At 39.3% G+C, this 16735-nt stretch overlaps 1 protein-coding gene across 4 annotated transcripts in view; it reads right to left on the bottom strand.

Annotated features, from left to right (window-relative positions):
* LOC135779532 (uncharacterized) overlaps positions 1-14157 on the bottom strand; it is a 33625-nt gene extending 19468 nt beyond the window's left edge. For 3 of the 4 annotated variants that reach the window (XM_065290296.2, XM_065290295.1, XM_065290291.1), the window contains exons 1-2: positions 13907-14157; positions 634-1144 (exon numbers count right to left, since the gene is read on the bottom strand). In XM_065290296.2, the coding sequence (XP_065146368.1) occupies positions 634-1144; positions 13907-13918 (523 nt within the window). In that variant the 5' untranslated portion in view covers positions 13919-14157. Of the gene's footprint in view, positions 1-633; positions 9908-13906 lie in introns of all 4 variants that reach the window. The other variant, XM_065290292.1, reaches the window with a different exon arrangement.
* Positions 14158-16735: the final 2578 nt, after the last annotated feature.

A 16735-nucleotide genomic window follows, 5' to 3' on the forward strand; every position in this document is an offset into this window, starting at 1 on the left:
CTTGGACACACCAACTCAGTGGTTTTATCGTTTACTCAGTGGTGCATGCAGTAAGTGCCATGCTTTGGGAACCTGAGGTCATGGGTTCGAAACCCAGCTCTTACTTTCACTTATTGAGATTTCCTTTTGTGTTCACTTTAAAACGTTCTTCTCGACCTGTCCGCTTTGGGCATTTGCTGCGTCGTGTGGTGTTTGCTGTGCTTTGGGTGCTCATTGCGCTGAAGGTGCTTGGCCCCGCAATTGCTGCTTGCAGCTATATTTTAGAAAATGTTTTAGATCTTTCAGTTGATTAAATGTAATGTTATGGGGTCCACGACCTTCAAGTCCAAAAAAAGTGCGTCCATCCTTCACAAAATATATCCAAACGGCTCCTGGATGATAAACAAAGGTCTTCTGAGGGTAATCTGCGCGGTGTTGTTGTATCCGCATTCAGGATGAGAGCTTACGCAGCCTACGGAGGCTACTCTGCTGCTGCTCTGTGCCCTATAATTTTTGGCCGAACTATCCCTTTAAAATTTTAGTACTTACATTTTTTGGTCTTTTGATTTGTGAGTTTGTGAATGAAAACCCAAAACAGGTGCTCACATGACAGCTTAAAATGTTAAAAATACAACGATAATTGAGGAGACATACCTGATGGAATAAAATCATCATCTTCCTCAGTGCAATCTTCCTCTTCTGTGGTTTCAGTTTTTATTTCTGTGGGTTCAGTTTTTATTTCTGTGGGTTCATTTTTTATTTCTGTGGGTTCAGTTTTTATTTCTGTGGGTTCAGTTTTAATCTTTATCATGAGATTCGTGCAGTCGATGAGTTTGACTGAACACATCTTCAGTGTGGTCTGCAGGATCTGCTGCTGTTCTCCAGCGTTACAGACAGAATCCAGAGACTCTGTGGAGGTTTGATCATCCTGTAAGCTCCGTTTACTGTCACACACTGTAGTGTCCTGAGTGTCTGTGGCCTTTGACTCAGTATAACAGAGTAAAGTCAGACTGAGCTCGGAGTCCTGTGTGTGTCTGGATTTCTCTTCAGAGAGTTTAGAGTCCAGCAGTGGCTGTGGTGTGCGGCTCTGATCTCTGCTCATCCACACTGAATCCAGACTCCCATCATCAGTCACGTTATACACTGAAGATTCACTACAATCCACCTCAAGACAAAAACACACACAGACAGTAAGTTTAGAAATGATTTGATGTTGTCACACAGGAAACATGTTTTACCGCTCATCATATGCAGTATATTGGGATTTTATCTATATTTCAGTTTTAATAGGTTTTACATGTTTTCTTGGCAATTTTATTCATTTTGCTATTTTATGTTAGTATGTCTTTTATTATGCCTGGTCTGCCTGTCATGTGAGTAATCACATTAAGGAAATAGAAAGAGCCACAATATGCTGCGTTCAGACCAGCTGCGGTAAAGGCGTCAAGCACGAGTGATTTCAACGTTAGGTCAAGGATGCGTCTGGATGTCTCGCAGCGCAAATGAGGCGTTTAGAGCTGCACTGCAGATGCGATTTCGCCTCGTTTGCGCAAATGAGGCGTTGCCGCAGGAAACGAGTGAGTTGAAAATTTTGAACTTTGCCGGAAAACGCGCTGCGTTAACCAATCAGGAGCTTGCTTTAGTAGTGACGTGATTACAGAAAGTGAGCAGAGTCGCAAAAGCCCCTCCCATGACGCGGATTTCCGTATGAATGTCTCGATAACTAGAATTTTACTCGTGAATGAAGCGAGTACTCAAATGTTCAAGCGGCAAACTAGACGCGGTACACGCGAATTTGACGCCTCAAACGCAGCTGGTGTGAACCCACAGTAAAAGGAAGCAGCCAGAGCACATTAGTGATGGGAGAAACAAAGTTCTTCGAAGCTTCAAATCACTTGAACCAATTGCTTCGAGAAATGATTCACTCGATCAAAGTGCTCGAAACACCTAAATATGATTCCATCTGCTAGTGAAAACGTTGTTAAAGCAACAAGATCTTAGTCCAAATACCTTACACTTTTTTTAGGAAAAACTGCTTTTAGGAAAAAAATATTATTTAACTTAACCCTCTGAGGTCTAAGGGGTTTTTAAGGCCCTAGGAAAGTTTTGACCAGCACTGATATTTGTGCTTTTTTCCGTTGCTTAAAAACATAATAATGGGAAAAGTTTCAAAACACTGTGTTCAGCACAAACTGGGATTCAATATTATGCGAGTAACATGCATATACATGTTTGTATTTTTGAGAGAAACATTTTTATCACTCTGGGGTCGACGGCGGCGCGGGCGCCGCAAACTCTTTATTTTTCAATCACTCAGCAAAGAGACTTAAATTACTTTGCTGATTTTTTACATACAGATATGATTTATACATCATTTAAAACGTTAAAGTGTCTAGTTTTTTTCTGTCCACTCCCAATAAAAACAGAATGTTGTGCTTTTCGCAAAATTAAGAAAATAAACATGATGCACGTTCTGTTCTCTCTCCCTCAGTGAAGTCCTTTCAGAAACGCGTCAGAAAAATAAACTGTAACTTAACGAATACTTGTCGTAGAAACAAAGGATAAATGTATACATAATGCTTGGAATGTCTCCTTTTAAATGATGTAAGTGATACTGAAAACAGATATTGTCATTCGGTGTAAACTGTATGAGAAGGAGGAAAAGTACTGTATTTCTCCAGTTACCTCATTATCTGTAATGAGAAGAGATCGCCACACCCCCGCGCCATTGAAGTGAACAAGCAGAAACATCCATATGCATGACTCGTGCCTCCTGCAGTCAATGGATATGCAATCCACAATCCAGTCTCTCCATTCCTTGTATTTCCATCCGATTGCACCAAACATGACATCTAAATCCTTATTTCCTTGCGTATGTGTGTCAGTATCTCCAGACGCGAGTGTTTTCTTTGTTCTTCCGTTAAACAGTTCACGCGATTGGAACGCACATACACAAACACGCGAGTCAGGAAACTCGACGCGCTTTTTGGTATTCTTATAAAATACGCGATTGCAAACAGTACAATCCTTATTTAGTTGCGTCGAAGCGCATATCTCCGAACAGCAAGTTTATTAAACACATGATCACTCGCATGTGCACACATTCACTGCTTTCATGATCAACACGTGAGGTAATGGCGGCGGCTGTAAACAAACATTGATAAGTTTACCACGCGTGTCCCTTGTTGTGTTTCTACTATAATGATTACAAAACACAAATAAAAGTCCAGACAACGATAGGCAGTTGTTCTTTTGAGCTTTTTACTGCACAAAAGTAAACCTCTCGCTGGCCAACCAAACACTAACCCTGTGTTGAAGTGTGTTCATTTTACGATGGCCAAACAGTATCTTTACCATGATTAGGCTACTATGGTTTTTAAAAGGTTACTTATACTTGTGAAATTAATAGAAAATATTTCAATAGAAATATATATATAAATGTTTACATTATATTGAAAAGTAAACCCTATCATAGTTTTACTACAAATAAAGGCTCATTATGTGGCTCATTATTCAACTCTTTTGTCTCTCAGCTGTCAATCACTGATTATTCAGGAGCTTTCCCACCTCCACGCATACAGCCTTTCCCAAGCTAAACTGTCTTAGAAATTGTAAATCAATATCTTGCTTTATGTGATTGAGTAGGCCATATGATTTTAAAAGCATTTTGAAGAAAAAACTCTAGACTACTAGATCCTGTTTTGAAAAGTCTTGGGAAAACATGTTTAGAATGAGTTTTGTGGTGTTATATCAGTGACTTAAAAATTTTGCTTTTTCAAAAACCACGCATAAACATTTTTCTCTCAAAAATACAAACATGTACATACATGTTGATTATATGATATTGTAGCCCAGTTTGTGATGAACACGGTGTTATGAGACTTTTGCCATTAATATGTTTTTAAGCAACTGAAAAAAGCACAAATGTCAGTGCATGTCAAAAATTCCCCAGGGCCCTAAAAACCCCTTAGACCCCAGAGGGTTATGCATGGTTTTTGAAAAAGCTAATTTTTAAGTCACTGATATAAGTCCACAAAACCTGTGGACTTATATCACAAAACACAAGACTTTTCAAAACACGAACTAGTAGTCTACAGTTTGTTCTTTAAAATGATGTCAGCTCATTAAAGATAATGAGGTAACAGGAGAAAGAGGGTACCTCAGTCTCTTCCTTCTCATACGAGAGAGAGAGAGGCTGAAATTTCATGTTTTTATGGGGCTGTGATGGATCACAAAACTCACGGTTCGGATCACGTTACGTTTTTTGAGGCACGGATCGAATCGTTTTTCAGATCAGCAAAAAAAAAAAGGTGGGAAATTACAAACACTTATAAAAAAGAACAAAGTTGCACATTAAGTAAGGTCTAGAATTAGCTTTAGGTACAGAAATTGAATTAAATGAATAATAACACTCTCTTTATTGTACAAATTAAATATATATATGAAATATATATATGAAATGTTTCACTTCTACTCTTTGATCTATAACATTATTTTGCATTTTAACACAACTGAATGCTATTTTACAAATGATCTGTTCTGTTGACAGACATAAAACGAGTAGCCTATAAAATAGTGACTAAACACGACCCATTACACCTAGTGTTTAATCCAACCACCTGTTCCTTTAACTGCTGCTAAAATCCTGATTTAGATATGCAACATTGTCTGACAAAATCACCATACATTTACATTGTAGCTTTACTGCTGTTGCTCTTCTTATAATTAAGGCCCGAGCACTGAGAATGGCCTGCACCGAAAGGTGCGAAGCCCTATTGTTTTTGCTCTGATTTTTTTTTTTTACATTTTGGGGCATTTTGGGTGCCTTAACATACTCAAAAACTCTTGGAATTTGGCAGAGACGTCAGAGTCGTCGGCCATTAGGACCGGGCAAAGGCTGGAACTCGGGCGTGGCAGGGGGGCTCTGTAGCGCCCCCTGTAATGCAAAAACAAACAATGTTGCACAGATCGGGCAAAACATGTACGCACATGTACGACAGTTGGTACGCATATAGATCTCATCGACCCAAACAACTTTCGCCCTCTAACATTTTAGCTCTGCCCAACAGGAAGTTGGCTATTTTGGATTGTTTAAAAATGCATGCGGTGAACTTTTAAATACTCCTCCTAGGGGATTCATGCAAATGACACCAAACGTGGTGATGATGCCGAGACATTGTACTTGCTAAATTGCGAAGGGATTTTTGATATCTCGAACGGTCCTGCCATGGCGAGGCGACAAATTTATAGCGAAATCAGAGAAACAGGAAGTGTCTAATATCTGAGGCAAAAAATATCGTATTGTGATGCCATGCGGGATGTTTGTTCGTCTGAAGATTCCGATCGCATCGATGTGCCTATTGTGAATCCCGGGTATAACGCCACCACCAGGCGCCAGGAAGTGTGTCAGTCACAAAGATGAATTTTTTTGACAGTTCCATGCAATGTTCTTTTAAATACTCCTTCTAGGATTTTCATGCGATTGACAATAAAAGTGGTCAACATGATGCCGAGACATTGTAGATGCTAAATTGTGAAGGGATTTTTGATATCTCAAAAGCTGTTCCCATGGCAACGTGTCAAACTTTACTTTCATTTTAAAGGCATATTTAAGCCTTTCAGTTGCATGCAGTTAACTTTGAAATACTCCTTCTAGGATTTTCATGCGATTGACACGAGAAGTGGTCAACATGATGCTGAGACATTATAGATGATAAATTGCGAAGGGATTTTTGATATCTCAAACGCTGTTCCCATGGCAACCTGTCAAACTTTACTTTCATTTTTAAGGCATATTTAAACCTTACATCTGCATGCGGTAAACTTTTAAATACTCCTCCTGAGGAAATAAAGTGATTGACTCCAGAAGTGGTCAACATAATGCTGAGACATTGTAAATGATAAATTGCGAAGGGATTTTTGATATCTCGAACGCTGTTCCCATGGCAACGCGTCAAACTTTGCTTTCATTTTCCAGCATATTTAAGGCTGACAGTTACATGCTTTGAACCTTTAAATACTCCTCGTATGGGATTCATGCGATTGACACCAGAAGTGGTCAACATGATGCCGAGACATTGTAGATGCTAAATTGCGAAGGGATTTTTGATATCTCAAACTCTGTTCCCATGGCAACGCGTCAAACTTTACTTTCACTTTAAAGGCATATTTAAGTCTTTCAGTGGATGCCGATTGTCTTTTAAATACTCCTTCTAGAAAAATCATGCAATTGACACCAAAAGGGATCAACATGATGCTGAGACATTGTAGATGATAAATTGTGAAGGGATTTTTGATATCTCGAACGCTGTTCCATAGCAACGTGTTAAACTTTACTTTCATTTAAGGCATATTTAAGCCTTACAGTTACATGCAGTGAACTTTTAAAAACTCCTTCTAGGATTTTCATGCGATTGACACGAGAAGTGGTCAACATGATGCCGAGACATTGTAGATGCTAAATTGCGAAGGGATTTTTGATATCTCAAACTCTGTTCCCATGGCAATGTGTCAAACTTTACTTTCATTTTTACACATATTTAAGACTGACAGTTACATGCTGTGAACTTTTAAATACTCCATCTATGGGATTCATGCGATTGACACCAGAAGTGGTCAACATGATGCTGAGACATTGTAGACGCTAAATTGCGAAGGAATTTTTGACATCTCGAACGCTGTTCCCATGGCAACGCTTCAAACTTTACTTTTATTTCAGGCATATTTAAGGCTCTTGGCATGCTTAGATTGACTTTAAATTTGGGACACACATCAGATTTGTCGGCTGTTAAGTGTTGACAAAAAGGTCAGATAAAGGCGTGTCTATTTAGTGGCTCACTAGCGCCCCCGTTTGTCTAAAATGTGGGGTTTCTTTTACCTACAGTACCTAAATGGGTCAATAGCAGCATGAAATAGTCCACTGATATTTACCCACTTGATGCACTTGCCCACCGTGCATCGGTTTCTGGGAGGCACCGTGTAGCGGTAAACAAACGTGCGAGGGCCCGCCATCGCTGCTATATTTGTTATACATTTTTTATTTTAAATGCGAGTGATATAGCGCAGACAATTCGGTGCAAATTCAGAGATATAAGAGAATACGCTGTTGTTGTTGTTACACAGACTACAGAACATTTGCACACGCATACCGCATCATAGGGAGGGAGAAAGCTCGCACACAGACTCACACTACTGCTAATCTTTCTTCAAGTCATGTTAACACGATCAGTCGTCTTTGTCAGTAACATCCATGAATGTTGACGTTTACACAAAAAAGAAAGTATCCGTTGGAACGTACATTAAAAACACTGCCACCTTTTCACTGTCACGTGATCAAGAGGCACGTGCTGTCGAGGTGCTGCAAGCAACATGTGAGAAAGAGAGAGAGAGAGAGAGAGAGAGAGAGAGAGAGAGAGCACTTGCAGCAATGAATTGAACCATTTAAAATAGTAAAATAAAATGTAAATGGGAATCAAGAAAAATCTATTTGTGGCGGCCAGTGTTGATTCCGTAGCAGAATCACAAACAAATCAAGGTATGGGAAACATTGATCGCCTTTAACATCCAAAAACAGAGTCTTGTACTTCTCAAGAGTTAATAAACAGTACAGACCAGCTTGCAGTTTCATTAATAATATAACAGTTACTTACGTTGTCCTATTCTTCTCTGTGGGTGCATCATCAATAACTCTCGAGTGTTTTCGTTTAAGATGCTTGTGCATTGTCGTTGTGCTCCCGTGATAAGCCAGAGACGTTTCGCACAGTGCAACAGACCACTCTTTTATCACAACTTGGCTTAAAATACTTGAATACTTTTTGGAAGCTTTCGGACTCCTAATTCCATAGACTCACCTGCCACCGCCATTTTTTCAAAATTAAAGCAGTGAAGGCAGGGGAAGAGGGAAGAAAGATGATAGCGTAGCAGATTAACCAGCAGGGCACGCACAGCGCACAGACTGGTGTGGAGGTGAATAACATTGAGCCATTTGAGACAGGAGACAGAATTACAGTTTGCCGTTTGAGACGGGAGAAAAATAAATATGCGACTCCTCGACAAAAACAATTGCCATTGACAAATTTTCCTCGTCGACTATTCGCGGCAACACTAAAGTACACCATAAAATAGTTATATCCATTCATAAAGGGCTAGTAGTATGTACAGTTGTAATACAGATACACACCTAGGTATCGGATCGGTACTCGGTATCGGCTGATACCCTGAGCCCAAGTATAAGTATCGAGAAGAGAAAAATGGCATCGGAACATCTCTAAGGGCAAGTGAAAACCTGAACCACTGGACCGACTAGGCCAGTATAAAAAATTATTTGCGTTGAGCCTGAACGATGAAATTACAGTGAAAGCAATGATGAGGCAATATATTTGATGAATAAACATATGCTTATTAGCAGTGTTGGGAGTAACGCATTACAAAATATAATATATTACAGTAATATATTAGTTTTTGCTGTAACGCAGTAATATAACGCATTACTAATAAAATTTTGGTAATATTTTACTCGTTACAGTCTTAGTAACGAGCGCGTTACAACAATGCATTTCAAAAATAGACGTGTTATTTTAATTTTTTTATTTTTGACCAATGCGCGTGACCAGCATCCACACAGGAAAAAGCTGCGGGTAAAATAGTAATGGCTGCGTCCCAAACAGCATACTTCCATACTACATAGTAGGCGAAAAGCCCTACTTCTCGTACTCTTTGCCTACTATATAGTATGGAAGTAGGCGGTTTGGGACGCAGCGTATGTCTGTTTCCAGGTGCTGTATGCAGCATGTTCATTTTTACTTTAATTTTGTATTTGACGCGTTTCTTAAAGAGCCGAATCTGGGAAGTCCGCGGCTGTATAAGCATCGACTAAAGTGGTCGCAATCAGGTCCGGTAGCGCCGCACACGCAAAATTCTGCGAATGAGAGCAAAAAGCAACAGAACGTTTCTATCGGTCTCCTGTGCTGCTTGAACCTCAGAAGTAAAGAGACTTTTAAAAATCTTGCCAGTAAAATCCATTTCACCACACCAGCAATGATAAGGTAAGCTATGGTTACAGTCCATATGCATAATAGATTGCTAGGCTATTCCTATGCTATCTACAGTTTTATTACAAACAGCAACCTAAACTACAACATAACATTAATGTAGACTTAAACATGAATATTTAAATAGTATATTTAAACATCACTGTTTAAAGTTTTTACCAGCCTTTGTATGGGAGCCTATATGCAATGTTTGGCAAAAAGCAGTGTTCCTCTGTTTGTCTATGTTTTATATGTTAGTCTACATGTAATCCTTATATTATACTGAAATGAGCTGTTTTCCTTGAGGCCTGATCCTCCAATAGCACTTTTTGATAAGTTGTGTCAACCCAATGCATGCCAGGTTTGTGCTGTGAATCTGAATTAAAAGTGAATTAAAGAATAGAAATGAAAAGAGGTTGCATGTCCTGCCATGTTATTAGTCTATAGTTTGCATTACAGTGGGCTCTAGCTTTATTGTGTTTGGTATGTCTACCATAATTTACCAGACTTTTACCAGATCATTTGTCTATGTTTATGACTCTGACAGTCATTGTTACTGTTTTTTTGCCATATTCTGTGCCTATTCAAAGCTCGAGGGCCAACACATAACTTCTAGATTTATAAGCATCAATAAACTGCATTTTAACATTTTATAATGCCTAGTCATACTTCTGTTATTTTGATGAAAGTAACTCAAAAGTAACGTAAAAGTAGTGTAACTCATTACAGTTCAGAGTCAGTAATATTGTAATGTAACTAATTACTTTCAAATGACAGTAATTTGTAATATATAATGTATTACACTTTGGAAGTAACTTGCCCAACACTGCTTATTAGGTGGCCTGTTGATGAAAGTGGGCTGGCTTACTGCGGTAGTGTGAGTGGCGATGAAATCGCTTCTGTAACGGAGAGAAAAGTGATGATGATTATAGGATAAATGCGAACTGAGATCCCTACTGCAGTAGAGGTCACGACAAAGCGGCCAAAAGATCAGCGTTATAAATAATACTTAACTGACCTTGAAGTCTGTCTCAGCAGGCAAGCCTGTAACATATCTATTTGATCGATCCATGCAATACAATGCATATACTATTTAATATATATACTACTTTACTATAAAGTATAGAATTTTGCCATTTAAAACACGAAATAGGCTATTGTCTTATATTTGTATAGAATGTACCACTGAATGAGGAAATAATTACAAACAGATTTCTGCATTGTTTGTAAAGTAAAAACGTAAATGAAATGAAAAAGTTTAATAAAGACATATTTATGAGATTGTTTTTTCATTCATGTTCTTATATTTATGTGTCAAGTTTTAATGTTACAACAATAGGGTTGTTCTAACAAACAAATTTTTCTATCCTTTGCTTTGTGTTGGTTTTTGAACTCGATTGCTCGAGTCACCCCCTGTCGGTTCAAAGAATAGTGCAACAGTGAGCGGCAACTATAAATGCTTTCCGTTTTGAGACATGCATGCGAAAAGCGGAGGCTCGCGGTGTGGAGCAATGCGCGAGCATCCTCGCCCATCTGCGGAGACCGTCCTATCGTGTATGCAGCATAGACTGTTAAAAAGATGGACGATGCCCGTTCGCTCTCTTCCATTGGTGAAAAGTGAAGCCGCCAGTGTCCCGATACTGTATTCGTACCGGACCGTACAGGGCCTTCGGCACGGTGCACATGTGCACCGAATGGTCGAATGCAATCTTTTGTGTGCGGAACATAGGTCAATTTTCGTGTTTCCACAGGTACATATTAAGTGCCGGAAGTCTCTGCGTTCAGCGCAAGTCTTCTGTCAAACATAATAAATAATAATTCGGCCCGCAGAAAGATTTTTATTTACTTAGATGTATATTCGTTTGATTATTGATGCAAATGGTCACATGGCCGCTTACGTGTCGCGTCTAAAAGCGCGTGTTAAACACGTGTCAATGCTCTGTTTTGTTCTTTCAAAAGTGCGTGAGAGGTTGCGCGTCTTTCGTTGCTACACAATCATGAGATGCGCTTTCTGTGACAGCGAGAATAAGGAATGTGTAATCAGATTTTTCATCTACACCTAACGTCAATCATATCATTGTCACAATGCGATCAGCTGGTCGGGACAGAGAAGAGCTGTAACTAGGGTGGCCATTCGTGCCAGTTCCGCCGGACACGTCCCGAACATGTTTTCGGGTTCGTTCTCCGGAAGTCGCGTTGCTCGACCGCATAAGTCATCGAGGTTCTCACTTTTCAGTTAAAATACATTAGAAAATTAAGATTTATTTCTTTTAAGACATACAATCATTGAAGTTTCATTCTTTCCTTGAAAGTAACGGTTGCTTTTCTAAAATTAAACCCGAAATATTAAACCTTGATGACGTATGCGGTCGACCAACGCGACGAACCCGAAAACATGTTCGGGACGTGTCCGGCGGAACTGGCACGAATGGCCTCCCTAGCTGTAACCCGGGCTTACTCAGCTGCGAAGGGGTTCATTAGTTTTAGTCACAGCTTACATTGACGACACAAGCAAAGATTAGGAGAAACGTGCAAAAGATAAAATATGGCAATTTATGCAACTCACTAATCTCAATATGAGTGTATAATAAGTATATCATCATGTTGCTTGCTATGCAGTTCCACATAGAGCAGTAATATTATTTTTATACAGAGATGGTACTTAGCCAATTCAATACTGTGAGTTAAACAATCCAAAATAAATCAAAACAGAAAAAAATTTTGGTGGCAAAAATGTAGGATAAGAGTTCATAAATGTATTCAGGAATTGAAGGCTGCTTTATATACGCCCATGATGATGATGATTGACAGGCCTGAATGTTTAGGCTCCTACCGAACCTACGTTTAGAACAGGGGTGGGGAACCCTGGTCCTGGAGGGCCACTGTCCTGCAGAATTTAGTTCCAACCCTAATTAAACACACCTGAAAAATAAAATTAAAGTCTTCAGGATTGCTTGGAAATGAAATTCAGGTGTGTTTGATTAGGGTTGGAACTAAACTTTGCAGGACAGTGGCCCTCCAGGACCCAGGGTTCCCCACTCCTGGTTTAGAACTACATAAAAAAAAAGATATATCTAGATTTATAATTTTACATATTGATCTCACCTTTGCTCTACATTTAGAAAATGTTTTATTTGGCATCACAAAGATTTCCTTCAAGAAAAGGAAATAATATTTTATCATTAACTTTATTTTAATTTATGCAAAATCTTATATTCATAAATGCAAATAGCGTAAAGATAAACCTTTATTTTTTTTCTCAAGTAATAAGAAAGTAAATCATATGCAATAGGGCTGGACCAGAAAATTCGAATATTCGAATATTCGTTCGGTGGGTTGACATTCGATTTTCAGTTTTGAGATTCGAATATATATATATAAATATTTTTCAGCGTTAATGCAGAGCTTTTGCCAAGCAGGAAGTGCGCTTCACACTCCCGCTCTGTAGGTGGCGCAGAGAGACCAACATCCATAGCCAACAGCCATCAAACTCCACCAGTAGAAGAAGAGATCGCCTCGAACGGAAAGCGCGCTTCCTGCTTTGGCATTCACGCTAATAGTGTTGTAAATAACGTTCAGTTTCTTGCAAAAACTGATTGATTTGCTTCACAAGACGTCAATATGTCACACGGAGATATGGGGGATTACTTTTGTATTGGATATATATGCTTTAGCTCTTAAAGTGTGCGGATCGGTTGACTTGCATGACGGAGCACTGGGGTTCCTGCAAAATATCTTCATTATTGTTCTGATGAAAAAAAACATATTGGATGGTGTAAGTGTTATAATAAATAAACTTGATTTTGAAAGTATGCTACCGTTTTATTACAGTTTGTTGAACTTCGTTCATTTATTTTCGTTGTTTTATTTAAATAGCCTACCCTACGTTGTCAGTAATTACTGTGCTGCTAAATTCTGATACGGGAATGTTTGTTTGTTAGACAAATGTTGTTAGAAAATAGGCTACCTTATTAAAAGTATTGGTCTTGTGTTTTGTTTCACTAATGCTGTTCTCGCATGATGCATGACAGGCACGCCGCTTCCGGCTTGCGCTGTTCTGTAGTATTTTTAAAGTTTATTAATTCTAGAAGTGTCACATGTCCATATTGCACGAAAAAAATGCACTACACTCCCTTGAGTTCGCAGCAACACATCCGCCACATAATAAAACTGTGGATAGACAGACACACACATACACACACACAGATTCCTGCCTTTATTAAAGAGAAAAAATATGTTCAGCCCCTCCTTCCGAAGCTTCGAATATTCGATTTTATTTCTACTAGAGCTTCGAAGCTCAAAAAATGGTATTCGGAACAGCCCTAATATGCAATAATATGTGTGAATCTTTGAATATATTTGTGTAATTCTTGATTTACCTCCACCCTGGCTTTATGTATGTTTACTGTTGTTGTGTCCTGTAAAAAACACCACAACTGTTCATTGTATTGTTGTGTTATTTTGACTGTCTACCTTGGTCTTATGTAAATTGAATTCACTATAATAAAAATTATATTCACTATAATAAAAACAAGCACATTGTTAGCTTATGCTATAGCTAAAACAAATGGTTGCTGCATGGTCTGTGGAGTTTGTGTATTTGGACTCAACTTTTACGTTTTATGGACTTTGGATATCACTTTCTTCATTTGTAGGAGGACACTTTGCACATTTGGGCTTTTAGCAGACTTGAACTTTTAGATTGTTTTATCGTATTTTATTCCTTTCTTTTAACAGTCTTGAGTTTTAATGTGATGTTTTAAGTTCAACTTTAAGTTCATTTTAACTCTTATCTCACACAGAGTAAATCTAACCCCATTTAAACCATTTGTAACTCAACCGATAGGGCTGAACGTTACATGAGTGATTCAGGTAAATGATGTTTAAGCTGTACAAACCTCTCGTTTCATTGCTAAATCTCTCCTCGTGACCTCAGTTTTGTCTCCAGTAACGCCACCTCTTTCTTCAGCTGAGAGATTTCTGTGATGAAATCATCAATATATCCAGCATGGACAGATCAGTTCATACTCATTCACAGTACATCTCATCATAAACTTCTAAACACTTAAATACACAGAGACAAGACTCTGTTTACACTCAATGAAAAACACTGAGGATAAACAAACACATCACACGCGAGCTCTTTCTTTTTTTCTTTAGTGAGTTTATCTGCGGACTAAAGAGCTGCAGCGCCTCCTGCTGTACTGGAAGCGAAATGAAAAGAAGGCGTGGGAATACAAACACAAAAGTTTTCACAACTTTGTGAAAAGTTGTAAAAACGTTTTGTGCTTTAATCTGATCATAATCAGATTGATGTTGTATCTTTATTTTCTTTCTTCAGCACATTTCCCCACCCCTTTTACTTTATACTTCATAAAATAGCTTCAATCAATAGCTCAATTTCACGTTATTGGGATGTACAATGAGAATGTACGTGTAATCCTGCGTACACAGAGATTTAGTCATCTGATTTTAATGGTGCCTATGCACATTTACAGCTTTTTCCTTAAGCAATGTTTTAGTATGAATTAAACGCAAGGAGTTTGTACATTAGACCTCAGCTCTTTTGATCCAGAGCCACCTCGAAGCCTTCTCTGCAGCCTCTGTGCTACTGCAGATAGCCCTTCTTCTTCTCTCACTGGAGATGCCCAGTGCAGTGCACCTTATCCACATCATCACTCGGCTGTTTTACATGCTTGAGGCCACTTGATCCTCCTTTCACAATGAGGAAAATAAGTATTTGAAGACCCTGTAATTTTGCAAGTTCTCCCACTTTGAAATCATGTAGTGGTCTGAAATTGTCTTCGTAGTTGCATGTCCACTGTGAGAGACATAATCTAAAAAAAATCCAGAAATCACAATATATGTTTTTTTAACTATTTATTTGTATGATACAGCTGCAAATAAGTATTTGAACACCTGTCTATCAGCTACAATTATGACCATCAAAGACCTGTTAAGCTATATCCACACGAAGCCGGTGCATTCTCTATCCGATAATTTTTTTTCCTTGCTCTAAAAAAATAATCCGTAAACACGAAACCACTGAAACCGACTGAAAGCGGTGTAGTATATATGCCGGACCAGTATGGGGCGCTGTAATTTTGCCACAGATATACACTATACACGGAGAAGAAGACTTTGAGCATGCGCATAGCCAACGTATGGTGTTGTCCATTATCGCTTGTTGGTCACCACAATTGAATAGAAGCAATAGATTTTGCTGTAATAAAGCTAGTAGGCTTTAGTAGCTTCTGTAGCACGAACACAATCACGTAATCCGCCGTTATTGTTGTTGCTGTTACGTGTGACGCTTCCGACGCGTGATGTGATGACGTTTTCGCTTCACAAAATATACGGATTGGCTGTACAGACGAAACCGCAAGGGTGTCGGTTTCAGATTTATCCACTTTAGGACCCGGTTTCAAAAAATAGCGGATTCATTCTCCCAAAACGCCGGATCCGTGTGGATGAAACGCCAATACGATAACAAATTTATACGTATACAGTGATACGCGTCTCCGTGTGGACAGCCCCTTAGTCTGCCTTTAAAATGTCCACCCCCACTCCATTTATTATCCTAAATTAGATGCACCTGTTTGAGGTCGTTAGCTGCATAAAGACACCTGTCCACCCCATACAATCAGTAAGAATCCAACTTCTAACATGGCCAAGACCAAAGAGCTGTCCAAAGACACTAGAGACAAAATTGTACACCTCCACAAGGCTGGAAAGGGCTACAGGGAAATTGCTAAGCAGCTTGGTGAAAAAAGGTCGACTGTTGGAGCAATCATTAGAAAATGGAAGAAGCTAAACATGACTGTCAATCTCCCTCGGACTGGGGCTCCATGCAAGATTTCACCTTGAAGGGTCTCAATAATCCTAAGAAAGGTAAGAAATCAGCCCAGAGCTACACGGGAGGAGCTGGTCAATGACCTGAAAAGAGCTGGGACCACCGTTTCCAAGGTCACTGTTGGTAATACACTAAGAATCATCATGGTTTCCCCATGTTTAAGTTTCCCCTGCTTAAACCAGCACATGTCCAGGCCCGTCTTAAGTTTGCCAATGACCATTTGGATGATCCAGAGGAGTCATGGGAGAAAGTCTTGTGGTCAGATGAGACCAAAATAGAACTTTTTGGTCATAATTCCTCCGAACGTGTTTGGAGGAGGAAGAATGATGAATGCCATTCCAAGAACACCATCCCTACTGTGAAGCATGGGGGTGTTTTTCTGCACATGGGACTGGGCGACTGCACTGTATTAAGGAGAGGATGACCGGGGCCATGCATTGCGAGATTTTGGGGAACAACCCCCTTCCCTCAGTTAGAGCATTGAAGATGGATCAAGGCTGGGTCTTCCAACATGACTATGACCCAAAGCACACAGCCAGGATAACCAAGGAGTGGCTCTGTAAGAAGCATATCAAGGTTCTGGCGTGGCCTAGCCAGTCTCCAGACCTAAACCCAATAGGGAATCTTTAGAGGGAGCTCAAACTCCGTGTTTCTCAACGACAGGCCAGAAACCTGACTGATCTAGAGAAGATCTGTGTGGAGGAATAGGACAAAATCCCTCCTGCAGTGTGTGCAAACCACGGCCTGTATTTATAAAGAATCTTAATGCAAAGAGTAGCTCCTAGTGACGCAATTCTAAGAAAATTTTTAGAAATGTGGGTGTTTACTCTTAAAATTTAGAAAAAATCCTAGTAAAGAAAAAAGTAATTCAGAA

Source organism: Paramisgurnus dabryanus, chromosome 10 (assembly GCF_030506205.2).
Source record: "Paramisgurnus dabryanus chromosome 10, PD_genome_1.1, whole genome shotgun sequence".
NCBI classification, from domain to species: domain Eukaryota; kingdom Metazoa; phylum Chordata; class Actinopteri; order Cypriniformes; family Cobitidae; genus Paramisgurnus; species Paramisgurnus dabryanus.